Below are 26,887 nucleotides of genomic sequence, written 5' to 3' on the forward strand. Positions count from 1 at the left end.
ATCTTCTTGCCCCCTTTCTCCTCTCTCTTATTCCCTTCCTCGCTCACTCTCTTTTCTCCTTCTTTCTCTTCCCCTCGTCCTATTGCCGCTCTTCTCTCCTTTTCTTCCTCTCCTCTCCTCGCCACTCCATCATTCCTCTCTTCTCTTCCTCTTCCGACGCCCTTTTGCTCCTCTCGTCTCCTACCTTTCTCTCCTTGCTCTCCTTCCTGTTCCCTAACTCACTATATATCATCCTCACCACTCTCAGCAACTCCGTCACACAGTCTTTCATTTCTCCTATCTGCTCCCTTAACCCTCTTAGCTCCTCCATCTCCCCTAGCTCCTTCTTCCTTCTTTCCTCTTCCTTTCCTCTCTATTCACGCTCTTCTCTCTGTTCTCACTCTTATCTTTCCACTTTCTATCTACCACTTTCTATTCTTCTCTTAACCTCCTTCGCTTGCACCTTATCACTTCTAGACGCACCTGTCCTATCGATCAATCGACCCGCCTCCTACCGACATCGATCCGTCCGCTGTCTTATCCGTGCTGTACCGTTCGAACCGCTACCTGCTGCCATCTGTCCGTCGTCCTCGATACTCCTTACTCTTTCCTGCTCCGTCACTCCGTTCTCTCACACCGCTCTCCTCTCCCCCTTGCCAACCTTTATCTTTCTTGTCCATCTTCCCTCTTTCCTGTCCTCTCCTCTTATACCTCTTCTCTCCTGTATCCTCTCTTGACCTCCTCTCCATCAATTTTCCGTGCAACACTCCTTACTCCACTCTATCTCTCCTTTCTTCGCTTCTCCGATCCTGCACGTCATCTTTCTTTGTCATCCCGTTCCAACTTTCCCGTCCTTATATCTCTCTTCTCTGCTTGACCTTCCCTTCTGCTCCACTTTCTCTCACTACACTGTCCTTCTGCTTCCCCATCTGTCCTTCCTTTCCACTTTCCATTTTCTCCATCCTTGTCAAAACTTCAAAAAACACTCCGAACTCTTACTCGCCCATCCTCTCCGTCCGCCATCTTTACCCTCTCCTTATATATATATATATATATATATATATATATATATATATATATATAAAGAGAGGATTGAACATATATATATATGTTCAATTAATTAATATTTTATTTTAATTATTGTTATTATCATATAACTTCCATACATACATACATATATGGAATAGCCCATACATGCATATTGTTGTTATTATTTTTAATTATTAAAAAAAGTGTTAAAGAAATTTGACAAACTTGACTTTTGTAATCTAGATTAAATAAATTAAAATAATAAAAAATTTAATATTCTAACAATTTATCTTATATATTTATCTTATATCCTTTTTTATAGATCTTTCTCCTATTAACTATATGTAACAGTTACGTAAATCACTTTTGTAATAAAAAAAACTATAATTTAATTATAATAATTAACTAACCATTTCATTGTTAAAGCCAAGGTACATTTCTATTAAATGAGATAAAATGATATTTTGTAACTCTTGTTCTGTAGTATAAGAAAAAATTTTTCAATCAAATATTTCATTTGATCAGGAGCTCCATCTATAAGTATTAAACGTCCAGAGAAATTCTTAGCTTCTAATAATTTTGCTAATTCAATGGCGATTAAAGATCCGAATAAATAACTCACAATTAAAAATTCTTTTTGACTTTGCATTTTCTCCAATATGTGCTAGAAAAATGAAAATATATGAAACAGTATATAAGAAAAGCATGTGCATGCATGCACGCGCAATTGTATATGTATAATCAAATATTTTTTTTATTTAAATAGCAGTTTAATAATAAAATAAATTTTTCAAATAAATTATCTTGTAACATCGTACAGGCAAAAGATATTCTGCTAATTTCATTATTGAACGAGTAAAATCCGGCATATTAAATACACCGTGTTGCAAACATATGACCGAGGATTTAATTGATTCTATTAGTTTATATACGCTTACACATCCGTCAGTTTCTGGTATAAAGAATATTTTGCTTCCAGCAATTTCCTCCTTTGTAGAGAGTTCTACATAAATATCTGAAGTCAAGTCTGAATCCTTAAGTTTTCGAGTCAATATTTTTAAACCGTTCAAATCATTTGTATTATATTCAGTGGCGTCGGATGTCTTTTCTTGTTCAGCTGTATTTGTCATTTCTCTAAGTTTTACACTAGTCAGATTTCGGATATCTTGAGCTGTCAATAAAATATCAAATTCTCTTTCCAACGTCTGTTTAATTTCCACTGCCATCATTGAATCCATGCCTAGTTCAACTAGCGGTATGTTTGGCGTTACTATATTTGGATTTTTTAATCCTATTTTATAAATTAAAGAAGGAATTAAATTAGATAAAAAATTAAATATTTAAATGTAATTTTAATTGGACCTTATCTTAAAATCGCAATATAATAATTATTAAAGTTAACATTTTTGCAATGTTTATAATGCATTATTATTTCAACATAATGCAATCTTAATAATACATTCAGTCAAATAAAAATTTATTTTTATAAATATTTCCTCACGAATCTTTTACATAATAATTGCTTATGAACTCACCCATAATATTTGCAACCGCTTCAAGTGGATTAGTTGCTGTACCAGAGCCTTTTCTTTTCTCAGTAACAATCATGCTGTTTACAATTGGTCGATTTTGTAGCAAGAATACTTCTAATGTGTCCAAGCAAGAAGATATACTTTGTTGCAATATACCTCCGATAACAAGTTCTTTGTTGTCTTCTTGCATATCTGCGACAAGCCCAACGTCACCAATAGCGCCCCATTGTATAGCTAAACCATGTAAACCTTCTTTCATTCTTCTCTCACAAATTCTTTCCATTATGGAATTTGCCATTCCATAATTTGTTTGGCCTGCGTTACCTCTTCCGCATGAAACGGAAGAAAAAACGACAAAATGTCGAAGTTGAGGGCAAATTGTTCTCGATAATTCATCCATCTGTTTTGTCATCCATGCCTTTGACACAAAGGAATATTCGAATGCTTGTGGCGACTGATTCTTGAATATATTATCTTTTAACAACTGCGAGATTGAATATAGCATCCACAGGACCTTGTTTTTCGGCAAATTTTAATATAGATTCACAGTCTTCGTACTTCGAGGTATCAGTGTAGTAACGATTTGTATATTTTACATCGTAAGATTTACACCATAACGTTACTCTTGATTGCTGATAACCGTTCTTTATTCCATTTCGTGAAGTCACTACTAGTTTTTTTGCACCACGTAGAATCAACCAATCAATTAATTCTAGTCCAAAACCACCTAGGCCACCTAAAATGATGTAACATTTGTCTTGCAGGCAGTAGTATTGGGGACGTGCGAGTATAGGCGTATCCAAAGATTCATCTTCTTTATGAATTTTTATCATTATCTATAAATAATATCAATTTAAAACGTTATTATATATATTTTAAAATATTAGAGAGAAAGGACAAAAATGAGAAAAGTATATAAAGAATAAGAAACTGTTAGAAAATGTAAAAATTAATAATAGAGATCTATGAGAATAAATAAATTGTTAAATAAAATGTGGCTATGTAATATAAAGCAATATAAAATTTCAGAGTCAATAAAATATAGTTGAAAAAAAAAAGTTTTTTCAAAATTTTTCTTTTCACACAGAGAAAAGCGATAATTGTGCCAATGTTTAAAAAAATGATTAAAAGGAGGAAATGGAAAATTTTAGGAGTATTTTACTGTTGTATATTACAAGTTGCACAATTATATTAACAGGATATATTGGCGAAGAAATTAAAGAGAAAAAAAAGTAAAACGATATTGCTGAGAATGTAGGTTAGATAGAAAAGAAACACAATACGGATTAAAAAGACACTTATAAATTTTACAGTATAATTCAGAGAATAAGACCGCTAAAAAAAGTGTCTTTGTTTCTTTTATTTTAAAGAATTTGATAATATCGATAGAGAGTAAAAGTAGTAAACAGAAGTAAAAAAAGGCTGTTACAAAGATTAATATAACTATTTAAAGAAACAAAATACAAAATAAATAATAATAGAAATTTTGAGGCAACAAAACAACAAAGATTGTAAATTCGATTATTCTAATATTTAGTTTGGATACAAAAATAAAAATCGAATAAAGTCAAATTAATGGCGTAACAGTGAGAGATTTTGATTGCTAACATATACTGATGATGTAGTGACGTTAGAAAAATGTTTTAGAAAAAAATGTGAAAAAATATTTAAAAGGGATTGATATCGAATTAAAAATATTAAAAGGGATTAATTATGAACAATAATAAAATTAACAAACGGGGATTTTATTAAGGAAAAATAAAAAAAAATATAATTTAAAAATAGAAGAGAACTGAAAGAGAGAGGGAGAAAGAGAGAGAGAGAGGGAGAGGAGAGAGAGAGAGAGAGAGAGAGAGGGGGAGAGAGAGAGAGAGAGAGAGAGAGAGAGAGAGAGAGAGAGAGAGAGAGAGAGAGAGAGAGAGAGAGAGTCAACCAAGAGAGAAAATAAATCGGATGACAAAGAAAAACTAGTAACATGAAAGAAAAAAAAATAAATGAGCTAACAATAAGATATAATAACTTAATTTATAATTGTTACATAAATTTATGTAACAATTATAAATTAAGTCCACTTTTAAAAGCCAAAAATTAAAATATGCACTTATACATTATATATGTATATTTCAAAAAATTACAAGTTTCTAAGTTTAATGTTCAAGAATAAAAATATTGAGTATTTAAAAAATAATTTTTTATTGTAATATTAAAAATAACCCAAAAGACAAAAATTGTGTGCATTTTTTGAGAATTTAATACTCTAATTATTCTGTTTATTTTATGTATATTGGAAAATATCATACCTTGCTAATATGCTTTCCAGCAGCCATATATCTAAAAGCAGTTTCAATATCATCTCTTTCAAAGACTTTTCTGCATAACGGTTTGATGGCGCCATTCTTTAAACCTTCTTTTATTATGTTCCATAATATTGCCTTTTTCTCTGGTTTTGCAGAAAATAATTTATCTAGTAAAAAAAATATGAAAACTAATGCCTTTGGAAAATGCAAATATTTCTAAAGGATTATTAGAAACCATATCAAATTTTCCAATTTCGAGGAAACGACCACCCTTTGCTAAGCAGCGAATCGATTGTTCAAAACTCGTGTCTCGAGAGTTTCCAATATGATCTTCGGGAATAGAGGGAAACGTTTCTCTTATAAAGTTTTGTTTCTCGACACTCCCAACCGTTATAAATATTTCGCAACCTTCGTGAAGCGCAAGATAAATCGCTGCTTGACCAATGCCTCTCGTACCTGAATGAATTAACACTTTGTCGCCTTTCTTCATTTGACCTCTCAAATACAAAGCATAATAGCACGTGCTATATACGCAGAGAACCGTCGCTGCGTCTTCCATCGTCTACTCGTTAGGTATGATCCAACTAAGATATTTGTCAGCTACGCGAATATTCGTCAATCCGCTAAATATAATAATTAATGAAAATCATATATAAATGTATTAATTATTATATTGTATACCTAATATTAAAGTCATATTAAAGTGTTTTTATTTTGAATGATATTTTGTAAGAGTTAAAAGTAGCATATCTGAAATATAACAATTTTTTGTTTCTCGCTTTATTTGAAAATCATTTCTAATTTGAATACAAGAAATTTATTCTAAATAGTTTGTTAATTAGAAATATATTAATTAAAACTCATCTATATCGCTATCTTACCCAGTTGAACACAATCCCATTATTCTTTGTCCATTTTGGTTAAAGCCAACAAATTCCATTCCAATTAAAGAATTATTGTTTTGTTCAACTGCGATAGATTCGACGGTGAGTCTACCGCTAGCTATCATAATATCTCTAATATTGATGAATGCATAAACTATCTTTATTAAATTTTCTTCATTAGTGTTGACAATAGGTACCTCATTTTGAACCCAATAAAGAGTACTTAGATCACCTCGGATCTAAAATACATAAATATAATAAATTATTTTAATTTTATTAAAGTTACAGTAAATTATTATTTTATTAAATTATATAAAAAGTATCACAAAGCATTATTTAAATTTTTCCTAAATACCGAATCTCTTTAACGTACCATTTGAGAAACATAAGCACTTTTTACGTATTTTGGTTCTAGTAAAGATAATGGAAAAAAAATGCCTGTAAGATCCTCAAATGCTATCAGAACGTATAACATTGATCGACAAATCTAGCTGTAGCTGATTCATGTACAACAATTCTTGCAATGAAAAAATAGGCGCATCTTTATCCTGAATAAATACACCTCTAATCGTTTCACCGCCCGATTCTTTTCGCAAACAATTAACAAGGCCGATTAATCCGCATTCGAAATCTCCTTCTGCAATGACTATAATCCTTGTATTTGTAGTCTCATCATCTGCGTTCATAAGTGATTGAAGTTTAGCTACCCATGAAAATTCATAATTGTTTACATGTACAATCTGCTGATTTCCTTTAATATTTTGTATTCTTCTTAATAATATAATTGTCTTATCGTTGGTGCGTTTCTCTAAAACTACTTTTAATCCATACTTATCCAAACATGAGTAGTCGTAAGTAGCATCCAACTCTTCCAATGTCAGAAGAAAGCCCTTTGGCATCATGACCAATAATAATTGTTCATATAATTCGTTCTTATTTTTTGTTAAAATTCCGAAACCAATGACCATTAAAAAATTTTCATTTTTTGTCAGTTTCCTAAATTCTGTTACACTAACGTTGTCAGGCAAAGCAATATCTTTGAACTGCTCGTGTGTTGTGACCAGTTTTATATTAGACTGAATTTGTGGTAATTCTTCTAAAACTGTATTCACAAATAAACAATTTAAACTCTCCGTCATCACTTGATCGCAATCCTCGATAAATTCGATAATTTTTACGTTTATCATATTGTAACACTCAAGCGCAATGTGCACCGACATTCTTATTGCATCTTGCAAAGACATCACAGTTAAATCTCGATGAGCAACAAACTTGTACTCTTCAAGAACGGGATTGACTACATTTTGTCGGCGAGATATAGCTGTAGCTGTGACGCCGTATATTTCTACTCCTCCAGATATCAAAGTATCTAAATGTTTATAATTCTGTACAAGGATTTCTGCAATATAACACAATAACATATTAAATATATGCATATTTAAAAAAAGTAATATTTTTTTGTTAAATATTGTGCCTACTTATAACACTGTAAACTTACCGTTTTTTTTATTTGAAAATTTTCTGATGTGTTCTATATGAGATTTTGGGTCAATTACTATTTTACGAATTCTTGTTGGTACAAAGAGACTTCTCGTATTCTGTCCTAAAATCATCATCTGTAACATGTTGTCCATAAATGTTACCCAGTTGTCAGACCAGACGATATGACCATTCTTTCCTGTCACTGACGCGCTTTTTAGTCCACGAAATTCGTACATATATTGATAACCACGAAGTTTTAATTCTTTATAGATATCTTTCATAGTCATCTCTTCTTTGTCATTGTTATTTCGATCACTAAATGTAGTACTTATTTTCTCGTTTTCAATATTAACTGGAACTCGTACTGTTCCAGTAACGACAGCATTATCTCCTTCGATTATTTCGAATTTGTTACTACCTGTAAGAATATCGTAAGATAGTAGTTTCTTGTAAATATGGTTAATAATGATATTTTAAGTTTTAAGAAAAATGATCATGATATTGTTCAGGATCTGCAAAATTAATTATTAACGATCGTTTCGGCGCTCATAATTAATAGCGCCTCGGAAGCGAAGCGCGCACGCGCACAGCTCCGAATCAGAGCTCACGTTACGAACGCCCAATCGCAGGCCATTTCTTCGCTATTGTTCGAGGCTCGTCTTAATAAACTCGGAGCCTCGTTTAATAATAAACAATCTCAACGGCTAATTGTGCCTTTCTAGAAGATTCTGACAACAATTCAACGACAAACAAACAAGCAAAAACTGCTAGCGATCGAGAAAAGTCTGGAATCTTCTAGAAGGGCACAATCAAATAAAATAAAAGGTTGACGCGAGAAGCGCGCCGCGTACTTCTCGCTAAGTTTCGTTTAAGCTATAGCTATAGAAAGAGTAATTGCGTCGCTCGCTCTAATTGTGAGTCTTTCGAAATCTCTCTACCCGGTGATCTTATCACGTTGCTCGCGCGGTGAGACTAATTAGCTTAATTTTAGTTGTTTTTATCCGCTCCGTAGTTTGCGATCAGCGAGATAAAAATTCTCGATAGTGCGCGTCGAAAACCCTAAGCCGGCTACGCCTTTTCGATCTCTCGAACCAATTCAAGAATCTGTAAATAGTGTAAATAATATTGAAGGACTTTGACCCTTTTATTAAATTTTTGTCTAAAGTGTCGTCCGTCTTACAACCTGACTCTTGTCCGTTGTCCGTTTATCGTCTCAAGACTCCTAGAACGTTTTAGTTCGCTATCGATCGTCCGGCAATCCGCGATATCTCGCGCTCTCGCGAACAGATATGCTTTTTTGTCAGAAACTTAAATTAATATTTTTAATAACCAGTAAATTATAAATAATTTTGTAATTAAATTAATTACGAAAGATTACGTTAGCTGTAGTATCTCCTAATCGTAATTTATTGAGCGTATAGATTTTTGCAATTTTATGCTGTGCTTGTCAGAGGAATGCTTAAATGCAAAATAACAAAACTATATATACATATTTGTGATCCGCGTTACTAATTGTAGTTCAATTTTAATGTTAATAAGGTATTTTAAAAGTATCGATTTAGTTTTTTACTAATAAAATTAGAATTATGCATTGAAATTCTTCAAAGTTTAAAATGCTAAATATGCTATGTTTAATAGCGAATTCTATTGGTGCACATTACAGGTTATCGTACCCGGCAAAAAATTTTTATATGTAATCAGACAGAAATAGTCGTATCTAATTATATAAATTTATATATGAAATTTGTCCATTTTATATACGTATAATTATACATAAAATGTTGCAAGCATTGTGTAGAAGTATGTATAAGCTTACATATACATAATTCTAATTGCAGCTATCAATCCATTTATATATAAATATACGTAACGTTTTATACGGTGTCATCTATAATTATATATATTTTTACACAATTGTGTAGAATACTGTAGAATAATTATATTCAATTCTGCATAACTATACATAAAAAATTTTTTATCGGGTACTCATATGTACAATGTAAGCATAAATAATTAAGGTAATAGGTACTTTTGCTTATATTGTAGATTATTTATGTTTATATTATAAATATTATATAAAGTAATTAATAATATAAATTATTATTATCATTATTCGTATTGGACAATAATAATATCTTTTAGTATTAATTGTTCTGCCTTTTTAATTATTTATGTCAATATAAATTTGTGTGCATTAGTACAGTTTAACCAAGTTTACCATAAAATGAATTAAATTTATTTGACGTTTTGAAACAAAATATTCGTATGATACTTAACAATTAAATCTACCGAAAATAATTTCTATAAGGTATTTAAGATAATAATAAATAATATTTATAAAAATATATAATTAATTAATGTAATTAATAAAAGATTATATTATTTGTATTATTACTTGTAAAAGAAGTTATTTTAGTTATATATTATTCAGTTATTATATTAAAAACTAAAATCCGTATTTATTTGAAAAGAATTAGTGATTGTAGCTTTCCTAGTGTAATCTTATTGTTAGTCTAAAGTCTAAAACAAACATAATACGGAAATAGAAACAAGTGAGTATTTTCAAAAATTGGAAAACTCATTAATCTTTGAAATCTGAAATCTTATCATTGTTTTAATCAGTGTCAGACATTTTCGTTGATTCAATTTAAGGTAGGAGAAACAAACATTTTGATATAGAATCTATCACATATAATATTATCAACAGAATGATAGCATAAATGTAGTTTATACTCGATTTTTACTGTCAATTTACAGTAAACTGTGTTGTGAATTTATTTAATTTTTACAAAATGTTTTTATTTTTGCTTTTTTAGTGTTATGGCAATTTCTTGGCAAAGTTAATATAAACATATAGTTATATGTATATATACATACATAATTTAAAATTTAAGAAATTAATTTATACTGTCTATAAAAATATTTTAAAAACGAAAATAACGTTTCTTAATTTATGGTTTCAAAAACTATTTTTTTATTAGTGCTTGACGGTCAAAAAAATTGAATACGTTTAGAAAACGTATATGAACCAGATATGTGCTACCTGAGTAATTATTATATTTATCAATTTTCTCACAATCAGTAAAATATAAATTTAATGTAGATGTAGTATTACTAATATACTTAAATTTTTGTTTAATTCTGCTGTCACTATAAACATAAATGTATAGACCGAGTGTTGAGGAATGGGGGTAGGTGCTCACGTAGAAAAAGACAAATTGAAGTGTGTGACCGTGCGTTCTCTCTCATTCGCGTAAATGCACACTGCATGGAGAGAAAAACGCACGGTCACACATTTCAATCTATTTTTTTCTACGTGAGTGTCTACATCCACTTTTCAAATAAACAAAAACGCACGGTCTATAGTCTATACTTTTATGTCTATGTCTGTCACTCTCATCATTAACTGTTTATTTATTAAATACAAATCTTTTCTTAATTTATTTTTCTCAAATTTTATTATTTATGCGTATTTCGAATAAAAATTTTTTATTTTTTTATATATGTAGGAATAAAAACGCATTATTTAACATACTGCATTCCTCAGAGCACTGTTATTAGAAGATAAGTTTTATGTGCGCGCGTGCGACGTTGCAGGCGATAGCGGCTAGATCATACAACACAAGTATCTAGCATTGTTTATAACAGAAAAGTATCGGTTCACCGTTGCGTCATTAGCGGCTAGATCATACGGTGCAAGTATCTAGCATTATTTATAACAGATTAAAATACTGAGAGAGCACGATGAATCAGTGCAGTCTCTCAGAGCAGTCTGCATTCAGCCGTCATTCTGTGCGTACACCATTATATTATACTCTATATCTTCAATAAATCATTTTCTTAGTTAATAACATCTTTCTGTCCTCCATATCCCACATATTTTTGGGGGCTCTCGTCCGGGATAGGGACAGAGATCAGGATCGAGGCTTTAGAGTGCAGTGCCAAAAGAAGTTGAAGAAGTTCAAGACGTTCACGAATCTCAAGACGTAATTTAAAGAAGTTCGTGAAAAGTTCAAGACGTTAAGGCGTAAAGTTCAAGAAGTTCGAGGCGTTCACAAATCTCAAGACGTAATTTAAAGAAGTTCGTGAAAAGTTCAAGACGTAAAGACGTTAAGACGTTGAGGCGTAAAATTAAGAAGTTAAGACGTAATTTAAACAATGTCGGAACCAGGCGCTAGCACAGAAAACGACGATCTGCATATGAAGCTCACGAATATGATGATGGTTAAGTTGAAGAATTAAAAAGACGAAAGTTGAAAACGACGAGACCGAAAAATGAGCTCATCCTAAGACTGTTACCATTTATGCAACTCGAACTTCAGCATGGTGAAATGGAATATCACGACGATGAGGATGAAAGTGACAACGAAAACGAACAAGGAAGACACACGAAAGAGCAAGAAGATGATGGTGAAAGTGATACACATTCGAGTGACGAAGATGAAGCACCACTTGCCGAAAGAAGACAAAATAAAACAAGAAAAGCTCGAGTAAATCAGTTACTGACATTCAGAGATGTTGAAGAATCCTTAGAGACGTTCAACGGAGATGACAAGGTCGACGTGAAAATATGGATTAAAGACTTCGAGGAAATGGCTGAATTGTGCGAATGGTCCGACACCCAGAAGGTAGCATATGCGAAACGCCTTCTTCGTGGATCAGCGAAGCTGTTCGTAAAATATGAAAGATGCACAAAGACATGGAAGAAATTACGGTGCGCATTAAAAGAAGAATTTGCTAATGTTGTGGACAGTCATGTAGTGCATCGAGAGTTATCGCGGCGAAAGAAAACAATTGACGAATCATATCAAGCATACATATATAAAATGCTCGAGATCGCTGCACAAGCTAATATTGATACGCCATCGGTAATTCGATATATTATTAAAGGTATTCAAGACGACGCAGTTAATAAAACAATATTACATGGAGCAAAAACAATACGTAAATTAAAAGAAAAGTTTGTGCAATACGAAGCGATAAAAGGGGAAGGCAAATCAAAGACGAAGCAGTCAAAGTGGGAGGAAAAGAAAAAGATGACACGAGGAGACACAAGTTCGACGGAGACAAGAAGATGTTTCAACTGCGGTAGCAGAGATCATTTGGATAAAGTGTGTCCGACGAAAGACAAAGGTGCCAAGTGCTTTAAATGCAATCAATATGGACATATCGCGAAATCATGTAGAGGAACAGTAAATTTGCAGAAAGAAGCCGCATGTGTAAATGCTAAAAATCCGCAACAAAAGCAGATAAAGCAGGTAGAAGTTGCGAATCAATGCTTTATTAGTATAATAGATACGGGTAGTGATCTTGATGAATCGAGAATGTTATGAAAAAATAGGACGTCCGAATTTAAATAATAAGATAAACTTTGACGGTTTAGGCTCGTTAAATAATAGCACGTACGGTTCATTTGAAATAAATGTTATTATTGACGGCGAATTATATAAGATCATATTTCATGTTGTCGACGATAAAATAATGAAGCATGCAATCTTGATTGGTGCTGACTTTTTGAATCAGGTAGAATTACATGCAGTAGGAGGTCAAGTAACTATCCGAAAAATTCCTGAAAAATCAATTTATGCGAATAATTCAGAATTACCTGAGGTATTAAAAGTTGATATAATAGAAGACGCGAATCCATTTGATTTTTCATATGTTTCCGATAAAAGCACACGACAAGAACTAGAAGTCATTGCAAAAAATTATGAGCCCAAGAAAACGCGTGAAGTCAACGTTAAAATGACATTAATTTTGAAAGATGATATTCCAGTTTAACAAAGACCACATAGATTATCTCAGTCGGAAAAGCAAGAAGTTGATAACCAATTAAAAACATGGATAGATGATGGGTATTATAACCTTCTAATTCTGAGTACGCAAGTCCTATCGTGTTAGTAAAAAAGAAAAATGGTGATACAAGAATTTGTGTTGACTTCCGAAAATTGAATAAGAAAATTATAAAAGACCGTTACCCATTACCATTGATTGAGGATCAATTAGATTGTTTACAAGGCGCGAAAATTTTCAGTACACTCGATCTAAAAAACGGATTCTTTCACGTTGAAGTAGCTGAAGAAAGTAGGAAGTACACTTCTTTTATTGTTCCCACAGGTCAATATGAATTTATGCGAATGCCGTTTGGACTTTGCAATTCCCCTGCAGTGTTCCAAAAATTTATAAATGCTGTCTTTAAAGATTTAATTTCTGAAGGAGCCGTATTAACTTACATGGACGATTTAATTATACCTTCACAAGATATTGAGCAAGCAATTAATAATTTAAAGCGTGTGATAGAAGTATCGAGTCAAGCTGGACTGCATGTTAACTGGCAAAAATGTAAATTTATCCAAACAGAGATTATATATTTAGGACATATTGTGACGAATGGAACTATAAAACCCGCGGAATGCAAAACTAATGCAGTTATGAAATTTCCAGTTCCAAAATGTATCAGAAACGTGCAAAGTTTTGTCGATCTTACAAGTTACTTTCATAAATTTATTTATCAATATTTAATGATAGCGCGACCATTAACGAATCTTTTAAGAAATAACGTAGAATTTCGATTCGGAAAAGATGAAGAACACGTATTTCAAAGTTTAAAACTAGCTTTAAGTAATAAGCCTGTTTTAAGATTATATAAAACTGGTGTCGAAACAGAATTGCACACAGACGCTTCAAAATTTGGTTACGGTGCGATTTTAATGCAAAAAGATTATTCAGATAATGCTTTTCATCTAGTTTACTTTGCAAGCGGAAAAACTACTCCAGCAGAAGAAAAATATACTAGTTACGAGTTAGAAATACTCGCAATCATTAAGTCACTACAAAAATTCAGAGTATATCTGTTGGGTATTCATTTCAAAATTGTTACTGATTGTAAAGCGTTTGCTTTAACGATGAACAAACGAGATTTATGTGTTCGCGTAGCCCGATGGGCTCTCGCATTAGAAGAATATGATTATGAGATTCAACACAGACCGGGACGAAACATGATGCATGTAGACGTATTAAGTAGATATCCCCTTCCGGAAACCCTACTAATAAGTAATAATAATAACGGTCTAATCGCTAGATTTAAAAAAGCTCAGAGTACAGATCAAGATCTGCAGAAAATTATCAAGTTAGCAAGACTTAATAAAGTCGATAGTTATATATTAAGAAATGATTTACTGTATCGTGATAGAAACGGCGAATTATTGTTAGTAGTGCCTAAGATATTATAAACTTCAATAATTAGACAGGTGCACGAGAAATGGAAAGTGAAGATGAAGAGGAAATCGAGAAAAATCATGATTAGTGCGCGAACATTCGAGGGCGAATGTCTTGCAGGATGGCCGAAATGTAGGATTAAAAACGCATTACTTAACATACTGCATTCCTCAGAGCACTGTTATTAGAAGATAAGTTTTATGTGCGCGCGTGCGACGTTGCAGGCGATAGCGGCTACATCATACGACACAAGTATCCAGCATTGTTTATAACAGAAAAGTATCAGTTCACCGTTGCGTCATTAGCGGCTAGATCATACGGTGCGAGTATCTAGCATTGTTTATAACAGATTAAAATATTGAGAGTGCACGATGAATCAGTGCAGTCTCTCAGAGCTGTTTGTATTCAGCCGTCATTCTGTGCGTACACCATTATATTATACTCTATATCCTCAATAAATCCTTTTCTTATTTTATAACATCTTTCTGTCCACCATATCCCACATATATGTATCTAATTCGTAAAATTATTTTAATAGTACAAGTTACCTTTTTGAAGCATAAGAATTAAATTGACTGGATTTTGTTTTGACAAAATCGTAGAACGTACAGAATTGACATCTTCAAATACAATTGGTAGATCGAGATAATATATCGTTTTCAACCAGCTAATCATCTGCCATATAAGTAAAAGATACCCTGTGGCCGGTAATAAATTTTTTCCATTAATGACATGCCCGGTCATATATGAAAATTCTTCATCTAATAAATTAATAGTAACAATCACTTACCCTTTGGTAAGTTTTCTTTGTCCGGAATAATGATATGTATACCAATCTTCGGAATAATTCCATCTGCAAAGATTTCATTCAATAATGTATAAAATATTAGTGTGTCTACTGTCATACAGTTACAAATAACGTAATTTAATTTCCTATAAATATAAGTTTATGATAAAGTGGGCTAATACGCTAGATGTAAACACGTAAGGAAATTAGATAAAAATTACATGATAATATAAATAAAATACATCGAAGAATTTATTATTTCGGGTCATTTTCAGTAACTAAAAAATTAGAATTAACGATAAAGATTGTGTAATGCTCGGCGGCGTATTACCTCAAAACGATCTCGCGTGATTGTTTATTTATATGGATTTATATCATCTATAAATTTTTATCTAATTTTCTTACGTGTTTACGCTCGTATAAACTCGTTTTCATAAACATGTATTTGTATTATTCTGAGCCTTTTTTATTTTCAATTTTAATATTAATTTTGTATTTTTTGAAATTCTTTTATCTTTTGTTCTACAGTAAAAACTTGTGCTAAATCAATAATTTAATCATTGTAATTTACCTTACAAGATGAGAAATCATCGGTGTACCACGACTTACAGGAAACTTAACTTTCGGACATAAATTTGCAATCTGCGTTTGTAATCCTGCATTATAAAGCTTTCCACTTCCGTGTAAAAATATTTCAATATTCGGTTTGTAAAAACATTGATATAGACCGACATTTGTTATTGTTGTTTCCAAGGAATTATTAAGAATGTATTGTAGAATGTCATGCGGCACTATCTCAATCGTCACTGCGTCGTTTGGAATAACACACACAGATTCTGAGAATAATACCGGGGCTAGTAGATGATTTGTATAATATTTTGCTAGACATGAGTCTGAGGATGCGTTGAACCAGTTATAAGATTTATTTAAAACATTCAATTTCCACTTTGAACTTGAAGATGTTTTCCGTGGTAATATTTGAGTCAAGTATTCCAAAAGTTTAATTCTTGCAGGCTCGACGTAACGACTATGAAAAGGTATATGTCCACAGGAAATTTCTTTTACAGAAATGTTGTCATTCTATCAGAATAAGAAATAAACTTTATTATTTATTTAATTCAACATAGTTATAAGCATGATAAATTTATTTATACTATTTGAATATTTTCAAACCTGTAGCTTAGCCAGGAATTCTCTTACAGACTATGTTGGTCCACTCACGATAGAATTATGTGAATTATTGTAACAAGCTATATCAATATCCAATGAACACATATTCTTCAAAGTTTTGAAATCAACATTAATTTCAGCCATTAAACCATGTGTTATTTTTGACTTAAGAAATGTCAAGCCAGCATAATATGCCAACGTGATCGTTTCTTCGGCCGTCAAACACCCATCGGCATATCCACAAATCAACTCACCAATGGAATGACCCATTATAATATCAGGAGTTATACCAATACTTGTTAAAAGATCAACTATTCCAATCTGCAATATATTAATTTTTTCTTTTTATATTCTTCTTTTGAATAATATTATAAAATATTGTAAATTTAGTTTTTTGCATATTATTATGTATATCTGAAAAGCTCTTCTTAACTTCAATTCTTTTATAAAAATTTTTACTTTTTTATGATTTTTAAAGATAAAACTTCACAAAAATAACATAATATAAAAAAAATCTCGCGATATATAAACAGTATATTTTATTTATACATACAAATACGTTCATACCTGCAGTCCAGTGAGGCCTACAAATAAGTTAACTACGTTGTCAACAATATGTGTGTCTTCATTTATTAAAATATCTGTGACAAATATACTATGAGGTCTTAAGACAGTATCGCATTTATGGATTGCTCTTGTAAATACTGGAAATTTCATTAAAGCTCGACCTATCAATATTTAAGAAAAATATATTATTGCACAATATTGTGGACACGAGCGTTGTTTCAAATAATGTAATATATATTTTAATGGTTCTAAACATACATAAATAAAATTGTTGAAAATTTTTTTATTTTACATGTGCTTCCCTGGTGGAAATAATTTTAGAATTTCTCACACAAAAATTACTCAAAAACTACAATTTTTTATAATACAATTATAACTTTTTAGATTTTTACGTAATTTTTACACCAAACCACGTGATTTGGGTCACCTTTATAGTTTCTCATTTTACGTAGAAAGTTATGAAATTTTCTACAACTACATTATATATTTTAATCAAAAAAAATTGTAGTTTTTCACTTTTTCATTCATTTGGACATATTTATTTGTTTAATTGTCCAAAAATCAATTTAATATACATGTATGAATTATTTGTATGGGGATTGTACCAGAAATTAGACTGATAGAAATAATCCTTACAATATTATTAGTTATATTTTGCAAGTTTTACAGTTGCTTATGAGAAAAATTTGAAAACAGCTGTACATAATAATAATCACGTCCGGCATAGTGGTAAGAAAATTAAATATAATCAAAATAACTTACTTTTGTAACTTATTACATCGGTCATAAAAATATTTGTGAAATGTTGTAGAAAGTTGTGGATAATTGTAATTTTTACAATAATCTACAACTTTTATAATTTATATTACTCATAAAAATATTCGTTGTAGGTAAAAAATTGTAAATATTTTTACGACTTATTATTAAATTTTAGTAAAGAAAAAAAATTAAAATACGTTTCTTTTTCTTTTGCTGACATTTACGATTAGTAAAAATTAATGTAAGTGTGCTGAAAACTAATTTTTTAACATTAATTGACTTTATTTTCCATTTTTTCTTATTGAAATTAAGCAATTTCACAATTTCTTTTGCCCTATAAAAACATAGTAGCCACTATGAAAAAAAATCTTATAGCTATTTGGCAATTTTTTGTCAAATTCAATGTACTTCAAAGTATAAAAAAATGTGAAGAACAAATTTTTGTTGTTTTTCCACACATTTGTTTTCTGAGTCAAAACAAAAAAAGAAAAATCGATAATTTTTACGTTATTTTCATTCATTTATAATTTATAGCATATTTATATGTTTGTTAAGAAAATTTGATAATTGTATCATTGGAGCAAAGTTTCAGCTTTAAGAATCTTTTTTGCTCATTGCGGTACTTACGATGATTTTTGACGGAGTTATGAGCGATCAAATTCAAAATGCTTATTTTTTATTTAATCGATGATAACTCGGTAAAAAAAGTCGTAGACAAACTTTAAAAAATAGTTTTGTAGGAAAAACTTTAAGCTTTCACATTAGAAAGTTCAAAATTTTCACAGATTTGTTAGACACATGACAGGCCCATAAAGTGAGAAAAAAATTTCGCATTTTGCCCAGCTCGTAGTTTCTTACATGTAAAATTACAAACTTAAAAAATTACAAACATAAAAATAATACTAAGCTTTCGAAAGTAGAGATTTCAAACTTTAAAACTATTATTTTTAATTTAAATTTTGTTGTGTGTGTGTGTGTGTTTAATTATAAAAATACGTAAATTTTGTTGCAAAATTATTTCCATTAGGGTACCAATAGTATCGTTACTATATTTTAGTTTATATCAAAATCTAGTTATACTCAATAAATGTAATTCAAAGAATTACAAAATTTGCAAACTAAAAATATTATAACTGTTAATTTTTTATAGTCTAACACATTGTAAACAAATATGTTATATCTTAATAATTGTTAGATTTTACATTGTAATATGATGTGTGTGTGTGTACGTGTGTCTCTGCGCGCGCGCGCACTTGTGCGTGTGGTTTACTTACCCATGTTGAAAGACTGAGATCCAATTCCAGAAAATACGAAGCAAATCGGTCTTTTTGTACATACGTTGCGTTCCATTTTAATAATTGCGTAATCGGAGAGTTTAGATCCAACAATTATATATCCTCTGTAAGGATGACCTTTTATATTGTCGTTATGAATATGATGTAGCAGAGAGATATATTCTACATCTATTGGCCGATTGTGTACCTATAGACATATCAAGTATGTAACAATTATCTTTATCTTATTGTTAATAGCATATTTTGGAAGTTAAATAAAATTAAGAATTTATTAGTACAAGGTGTATCAGAGCGCTCGCATCAGGTGTTTTTTTTTTTCGAAAACCAAGAGTTTTATAGAAAAATGTTTTGTTTCTTACAAAAGTTTTGTAACTTTAAAAGGGACGGAAAATGATGCCATTAGTTTGATTTTGAGTAAGTTTCAAGATTATGTGAAGATTAATCTAGTTTTTAAATTCAACTATTCTAATTTTTTTATATAAATTGATTTTTTGCAATATTTGACGTAAAATGTTAGAAAGATATAATGAACAAATTTTTATGGTTTACGAGATATTTAATACTTTAATGTGATATAATTTTACGTAAATTATGAAATATTTCGTAAAACATTCATTTTTCAATTATTTTTGTCTCAATACTTTTTTATGTGTAGAATAAGGAGATAAATTAATTAAGGTAAAAAAAGCATTAGTTATTTTTAAGAAATAATACGAATTTATAATGAGTAATTACATTATATTTTTTTGCACTTGATTATGATTTTTTTAAATAAATTAATTTCCTAGAATATTCTGCATAAGAAATTATAAAGGTGTTATGTGCTAAAATAAATATTTTTTTTAGGTGTATTTTATAGTTTATGTAAAATTATGTCAAATTAAAGTATAAAATATTTCGTAAAATATAAAAAGTATAAAAATCTCGTAATTATTAAATTTTAGCCATCACACTGTTATAACTTTTTATGCAGAATATTGCGAAATCAATTTATATAAAAACTCAAGGTAGTTTCATTTAAAAAAACTATGTTGACTTTCATATAACGTGTACTCTCAAAGTCAAACTATCTCTACCTTTTTTTCGTTTCAAGCCAAACAATTTTTGTCTGAAACATTTTTTTCTAAAACCCCATGATTTCCAGACATTTGATTGTCAAAGACAATATTAGTATTTGAAAATGTTATTTAAGTTATTTAAGAGGTTAGAAAAAAATTTGTTTTCTCAGTAATACTTTCATGAATATAACATGAGTAAAATATGGCAGATTATTGTTCGATTTTCGTGTAGCAAATAGCTTGAAAGATGACCTGATTCGTCCACACTGATTTTTTATGGAATCCTGCGGTCCGTCATCCCGTCATCCCCGTAGACAGTATTGATTGAAACTGTCTAATTACTCCCGAGAAACAAATTGACATATTGTTTCGGTGACCGTGTCAAATGTTAATATAATGTACTCACGTTAACAGTTTCAATGAATGCTGTCTATGGGGATGACGTGATAACGGACCGCAGGACTTCATTAAAAATCAGTGTAGACGAATCTAGGTCATCTTTCAAACTATTTGCTACACGAGAATCGAACAATAATCTACCACATTTTACGTCATATACTCATGTTCATCAATACACTGCGTCATTTCATACAAGATTATTTTGTATTGAAGAGAATCTCGGCGGAGATAGAAACGTACGTATGCGCACTGTAAATTAGTATCAAGATGTCACTCAAGTTTTGGTTTTCTTCGCCACGTGTATACTCAATATTAGTTACAAAATATAGTTATTACTTTTCTGCACAATTTTTTTACTGTAATAAGATTGATACCTTTATGCTTTAACCGCCAATTATTACGAGCGTCTTTTAAAATCGAGGAGCGTTACTCTTTCTTTAATTTATTATCTATTCGGTAAATTTCAATATAAATATTCATATAAATTTTATATTGATATACATTTTTTTTAGCAATAATTATATTAGCGACGCAAACAGTTTTATTACCTATTAAATAAATATTGATATATGTTCCTTTAACGACATGATATGTCGTAACGGAAATTTCAACACTTTAATTTCTACACTTGATTAAGAACATCTGGCCAGAATTTCCGCAATTGTTTGTAAAATTCTATTGATATAATGTTTGAGATTAAATGTAGAAATTGAAGAGTGTTAAAATTTCCATTACAACATGTGTTTATATTGTTAAAGGAACATTTATTGATATATATTTAATAGGCAATACTTGTATATATAACTGTTTGAGATGCTATTTATCACTAAAACATTTATACAAATATTCACATTGTTATGTCTCTAAATGTGTCTTTAAACATGTATTTATATATTTAAAGGCACATATTTAGCGATAAATGTAAGTTTAGTTCCAGTAAACGCTAGGTATTCCTGAAATATTCCATTCGTATTCCAAAAGTTCTGTATATGTAGAATAGTAGAGAATAGTAAAGAATAGTAGAGAATAGTGGAGAATAGTAGAGAAATGTTCATAAAACGTTTAAATAATTGTGAAATATTCGGAATTTTTTATGAACATTACCTGTATGTGTATTAAGGAACATTTAGTGTAAATTTTGATATATATATGAAACATAAAAAATTAAATAAAAAATTGAATAAAACAGTATACAAAATAATAAAAAATCAAAACATTTTGTTCTTATTTGAATATTTTCTGTACATTCTTTAAATATTACGAAATGTTTTAGAATATTCTTGGAATGTTTATTTTAAATTTTGGGAACATTTTATAAATTTTATAAATATTTCAGGAATATGTAGCGTTTACTGGGCCTTTATTTTTCAAACTTCTGTTAATAGATTTGTACATACCACTTGGTATATCTGAGTAACTCATATGTATATGTATATGTCTATGTGTGTGCGTGTGTGTGTATGTGCACGTGATCGCAACTATATACGTGTTATAATTAGGCTTTTAAATATTTATATAATTTTTACATAAATCTCATTATTAAAATTAATAATGAAATATACTTAATACATTTTAATTAAATATATTTTAAATTACAAATATATTTTAAATTACTTTTTTAAATACTATATATCACGTGAAACACTTTCTTAAATCTTTTCTAGTTTTAATTTCTTCTAGTAAGAATTTATTTTTTTATACTTTGCATTACTTATTATTAACATACTTTATTATTTGTACTACTATATTATTACTATTTTATAATGTAATATATAAATGTTGTATTGTATAGCTTTTGCTTATTTTTCTTTTTATTATAATATATTATAATTATATATTTTATGTATATCTTTGTGTTTAAGTATATATGTACAATATACTTGTAATTATTTTTGTATCGTCTTTTTTTCTTAACAAAAGCTTAATTCGTAAATAAACTAAATTACAGATTACTGAAGTAGTATTAACTATATAGTATTCATCATATGAGATAAGTATAAGAAAGATTAGATTATTACTAAAATAATGTTAATAACGTCAGAAAAAAATAAAATAAGACGCAGAATGTAAAGAATACAAATAAAACTCAAGATTTTTCAAAAAATCGAAAAACACATTTAATTGGACATTTCGGTTTATTTTTTGAGCCATCTTCAGCAATATAATTTTAATGCAAGCAATATAATTAAACAAAGCTTTTAAAAATACTGAGATACTTATTATACAATTTGCATAACTGCCACTGGGTACTTAAGAGCTTTATTTAATTACATTGCCTTTCTTCTGATGTTATTAGATTGAGATATATATCTTATTTGTCTCTGTTTATATGTACTTTCTAGATGTTCGTTAGTCTGTGATACAGCTAGCGTGTAGTATGTCACAAAACACTACAGGATGATATCTCTCTAATAGATGAGATACAACTCGTGGCTATAATAATCGCCGTTAGAATTGCCTGGCTACAATAATAATCTCTCCTTTATATCCTTGGCTATTTTCTTATAATAAAGGTGTACCGTGTTAATTAAAAAACCTGCTAGCTACCTCACTCAAAAACCTTCCAATAATTAGTTTTATTTAAGAACCTTATAAATTATTATTATTAAAATAATAATATATGTATTGAAAATATAATACTTTCCTCTAAGGATTTTAGTAGCCGCAGAAGTCTTAAAACTAGAATTTTATAAATTATTATTGTTGAAATTTTAATGTGTACTTACGTCATTTAATATAATTTTAACTGCTTCCTCTGTACGTCCAGATATAGCTACAAGCCTAGATAAATTATCGTCTACTTCGTTATTGACTTTAATTTTCGGATTTGATTTCAGTAATACGTGACAATTAGCGCCGCCAAATCCAAAGGAATTAACACCGATATAATCACCTTTCAATTCTGTCAGTTCAGTGACTACATTTACTCTTCCTTCAATGATAGCAGTCAGTTCTTTTCGTGGACGTTTAAAATGTATAGTAGGCGCAATTATACCAGTTTCCATCGCTATTATAACCTTTATGAGATAAATACAGTTTTTTATAGTGATAATAATATCTTGCAAGTTCTATAATTATAATAAATAATAAAAAAATACTTTCATAAGCTTACATGTAGCATTAGATCATATAATTATTTTAATTTTATCGTATCTTGTTGTAAACTTACTTTTGCAATTTGACAATGACCGCTAACGGGTTCAGAATGTCCAATATTCGACTTCACTGAACCCAATAACAGAGGAGAGTCTCTTTTAGCGCATAAAGCTTCATCGATCGCTTGAAGTTCCACAGGATCTCCAGCTATAGTACCAGTTGCATGTGCCTCCATGTAAGATAACTCAAGAGGCGAAATATCACATTCTTCGTAAAATTCTTCCAATAACATTTTTTGCTTGTCAAATGATGGAAAGGTAATTCCTTCTTCTTTATAGCCATCGCAGTTGGTTTTACCATAAACAAAAGTTGCATAGATTCTTCTTGCATCTCTTGTTTTTTGTAGGTATACTACTACAGCTGCATCACTACGCATGTAACCAGAACCTTCTTGATCGTAAGGTTTACAGTATCCATCAGCAGATAGAATTCCTAAAACAATATCAGTAGTTTGTTTTAATCCATATAAACGTACAATTTCTTAATTAATATACTAAATATTTGTATACTTTAATAAATATATGTAAGCGATTTAATTATATCGTTCAAAAACAGTAACTATTAGATTTCATAAAATATGACTAAACAAATATTGATTAAATAATGTTATCCTGTTAATTGTATCAATAAATATATATACCATTTGACAACGCAACAACTTGAACACTTAATATTATTTTTCACATACCTAGACAAAAAAACTGATGAGTTCCAAAAGGATGGACGCATAAATTTGCACTAGCAACAATAGCCGCATCGCAAACGCCAGATCGAATCATCCTATAAGCTTCCACCATAGCAAAATGACTCGAACTACATGCAGTATCGATGTTATACGATGGTCCAGTAACGCCAAGCCAATAAGAAATTCGGTTTGCTATCATAGCTTTATTGCACCCAAGAATGGGTAATCCAGCAATCTGTTACCCATTACAGTTTTTATTTCATTTATCAAAAATATTTTTCTTATATTAATCGCAATCTTTTTATATGTATATATTAATATATTTACACTATTTTAAGAGCGCGTGCTTCTTTTATCTATTTTTTTTTAAATTAAAATAATTAATGTGAATTACATACGTGCGGTTTTTCGTATATTAAATCTAAATATGCATCACAAACACTTGTTGCTACGATAACGCTTGTGTTTGTTCCTTGTAATTCTGCAAGATTTACACCCGCGTCAATAATTGCTTCATAAGTATGCTCAAGTAACATTCTGCTTCCAGGATCAAGTACATGAGCTTCTTCGGCCGATATATTAAAGAATTCTGCGTCAAGTTTTTGTATATTGTTTATTTTTCCTATTCGAGCAGGCATTTTATAGATATCTGTCAAGATTTAAAATTATTTAAATAAAAATAATTTTTCATATTATTAAGTCATTGATAATAATTGTAATAAAATATTCTTAAAGAGATACATCTCAATTATTTTGATACAGAAAGTGATATTATGATAACAAACAGAAAAAAATTATAAAAATATTAACAAAAAGTGATTTATGTAAAAATAAATTGCACAAAGTAATAAGTGCTTTAAAGTATTAATTGTTTTAATAATTTTAACTGTAATTTTTTCCAATTTAATATTACATTTATAGATGTATCGGTATTAATAATATAAATTCTAAACTACGATTGATGTATATTTTAACACGTATAAATATTTTTCTACTGAAAATAAAGATATTTTTAATTTTGAGAGAAAGATATTATTACAGTTAGTCCAGCGTTGATGATCGCTTGTACCAAGATCCATTTTATTAAAAAGATTGTCCTGAAATTCTTTTATATTATCAGAATTAGGAAACCGCCCGGCAATACCAGAGATAACGATTTCTTCTTCAGCATCAACACTGATATATGAGTTGAATCGCTTGTTACTATCCATCTTCTTTAAATTTTAATAATTCTAGAAGGATATATCACAATTCTAGATTTTAAAATTCTATGTATTTAGAATAATAAATAACATAATTAGAACTATAAATATGACAATATTAAAACTAGAAAAGTTATTTTTAAAATAGCTGAAAATTTATAATGCTCAGAAAAGTCAAAGTAATCATATAATTTTAAGTAAGTACTAAACAAATATTAATTAGTATTAATATAAAATTTCAATAATAGTAGGACAAAGTTGATTTATTTATACAAAATATCATCATTATTAATAATTTGCTTATAGAATGTGTTGACAAATTCAATCAGGTTGAATTAAAATGTTTTAGTAATTAAAGAACATAATTGTGTAAGATTACAATAATAATCAAAACTAATAAGAAAAATGTAATTTATTACCAAAACAAACAAAAAAAATACTATATATTTATATACAATATATGTATATAGATATACATATATAGGTATATATATGTACATATAATGAGAAAAACGAAAAAATAAATAGAATTTTTCACGATGATTTAGTACAAAATTGAATCTCTTTTTTGAATGATCCAATTATATACTATTAAATTATGTACCAACTATTAATATTGCGCATATAATTCAATTACACAACAATGAGTTTTAAAATAATCTATTCCAAAACTAAAAAAAGAAAAAAAATCTAGAAGAAAAGCAATAAAAATTTATACTCACCACCAGTTTTACAAGTGCTTGAAAATAGAAGCAGATAATTCTAGCAAAAATAAAATTCTATAAAAACTTAACGATGACTACAACTGATATTAGAGAAAAGACTATGCTATCCTACACTGTCTATTAGGTAAGATATGTGAATTGTGCGACTAATCAATATATATCATAATAACCCCACCGACTACGCAGAAAAGTAGAATATATAATTACTTATATAATTATATGTTTAATTATAATCAGCATGATATACGCATCAGCATGGTCAAAGTTTAGTACATACTCAGCTACAAACTAAGAATATACATATAGATAAAAGTAGACATTATAACGGGATTATGAAGCTTTTTCGTGCTATTATATTACGAGAAAAATAAATTTCTTATTTAGACTATAACTAAATTATTTATGCAGTAAAAGAATATCAGTAGATATGAGATACACTTCCTTTATTAAGTAATAACAAAATTTATAAGAGTAAAATATTTTTTCTCAAGATCAGCGGTTGAAACAATTTTTCTTAAGGCAAATGTTAAACTACTTATCGTTCGATTAATTAAACCAGGGTTCAGAAATTATGCGAGTTACTTGTAATAGAAAAAATAACTTTGTTACATTTTTCAAATAACGAATTTAACGATTAAATATTTTTATCTTTATTTTTTTCAA

The 26,887-nt window shown here is 29.5% G+C and overlaps 1 protein-coding gene across 1 annotated transcript; it reads right to left on the bottom strand.

The window, feature by feature from the left end:
* Positions 1-795: 795 nt before the first annotated feature.
* On the bottom strand, positions 796-26,344 carry LOC140674219 (fatty acid synthase-like). The gene is given in 23 exon segments (XM_072907611.1): positions 796-942; positions 1,419-1,498; positions 1,501-1,672; positions 1,827-2,299; positions 2,544-3,022; positions 3,024-3,376; positions 4,841-5,017; positions 5,019-5,460; positions 5,719-5,960; positions 6,095-6,151; positions 6,153-7,120; positions 7,220-7,621; positions 14,970-15,274; positions 15,780-16,288; positions 16,382-16,699; positions 16,946-17,106; positions 18,979-19,186; positions 23,183-23,473; positions 23,626-24,044; positions 24,301-24,532; positions 24,696-24,946; positions 25,337-25,529; positions 26,222-26,344. Coding segments are annotated over 22 exon segments (6,858 nt in total). The 5' UTR covers positions 25,509-25,529; positions 26,222-26,344.
* Between the last annotated feature and the right edge of the window lie 543 nt (positions 26,345-26,887).

Source organism: Anoplolepis gracilipes, chromosome 15 (genome assembly GCF_047496725.1).
Source record: "Anoplolepis gracilipes chromosome 15, ASM4749672v1, whole genome shotgun sequence".
Lineage (NCBI taxonomy): Eukaryota > Metazoa > Arthropoda > Insecta > Hymenoptera > Formicidae > Anoplolepis > Anoplolepis gracilipes.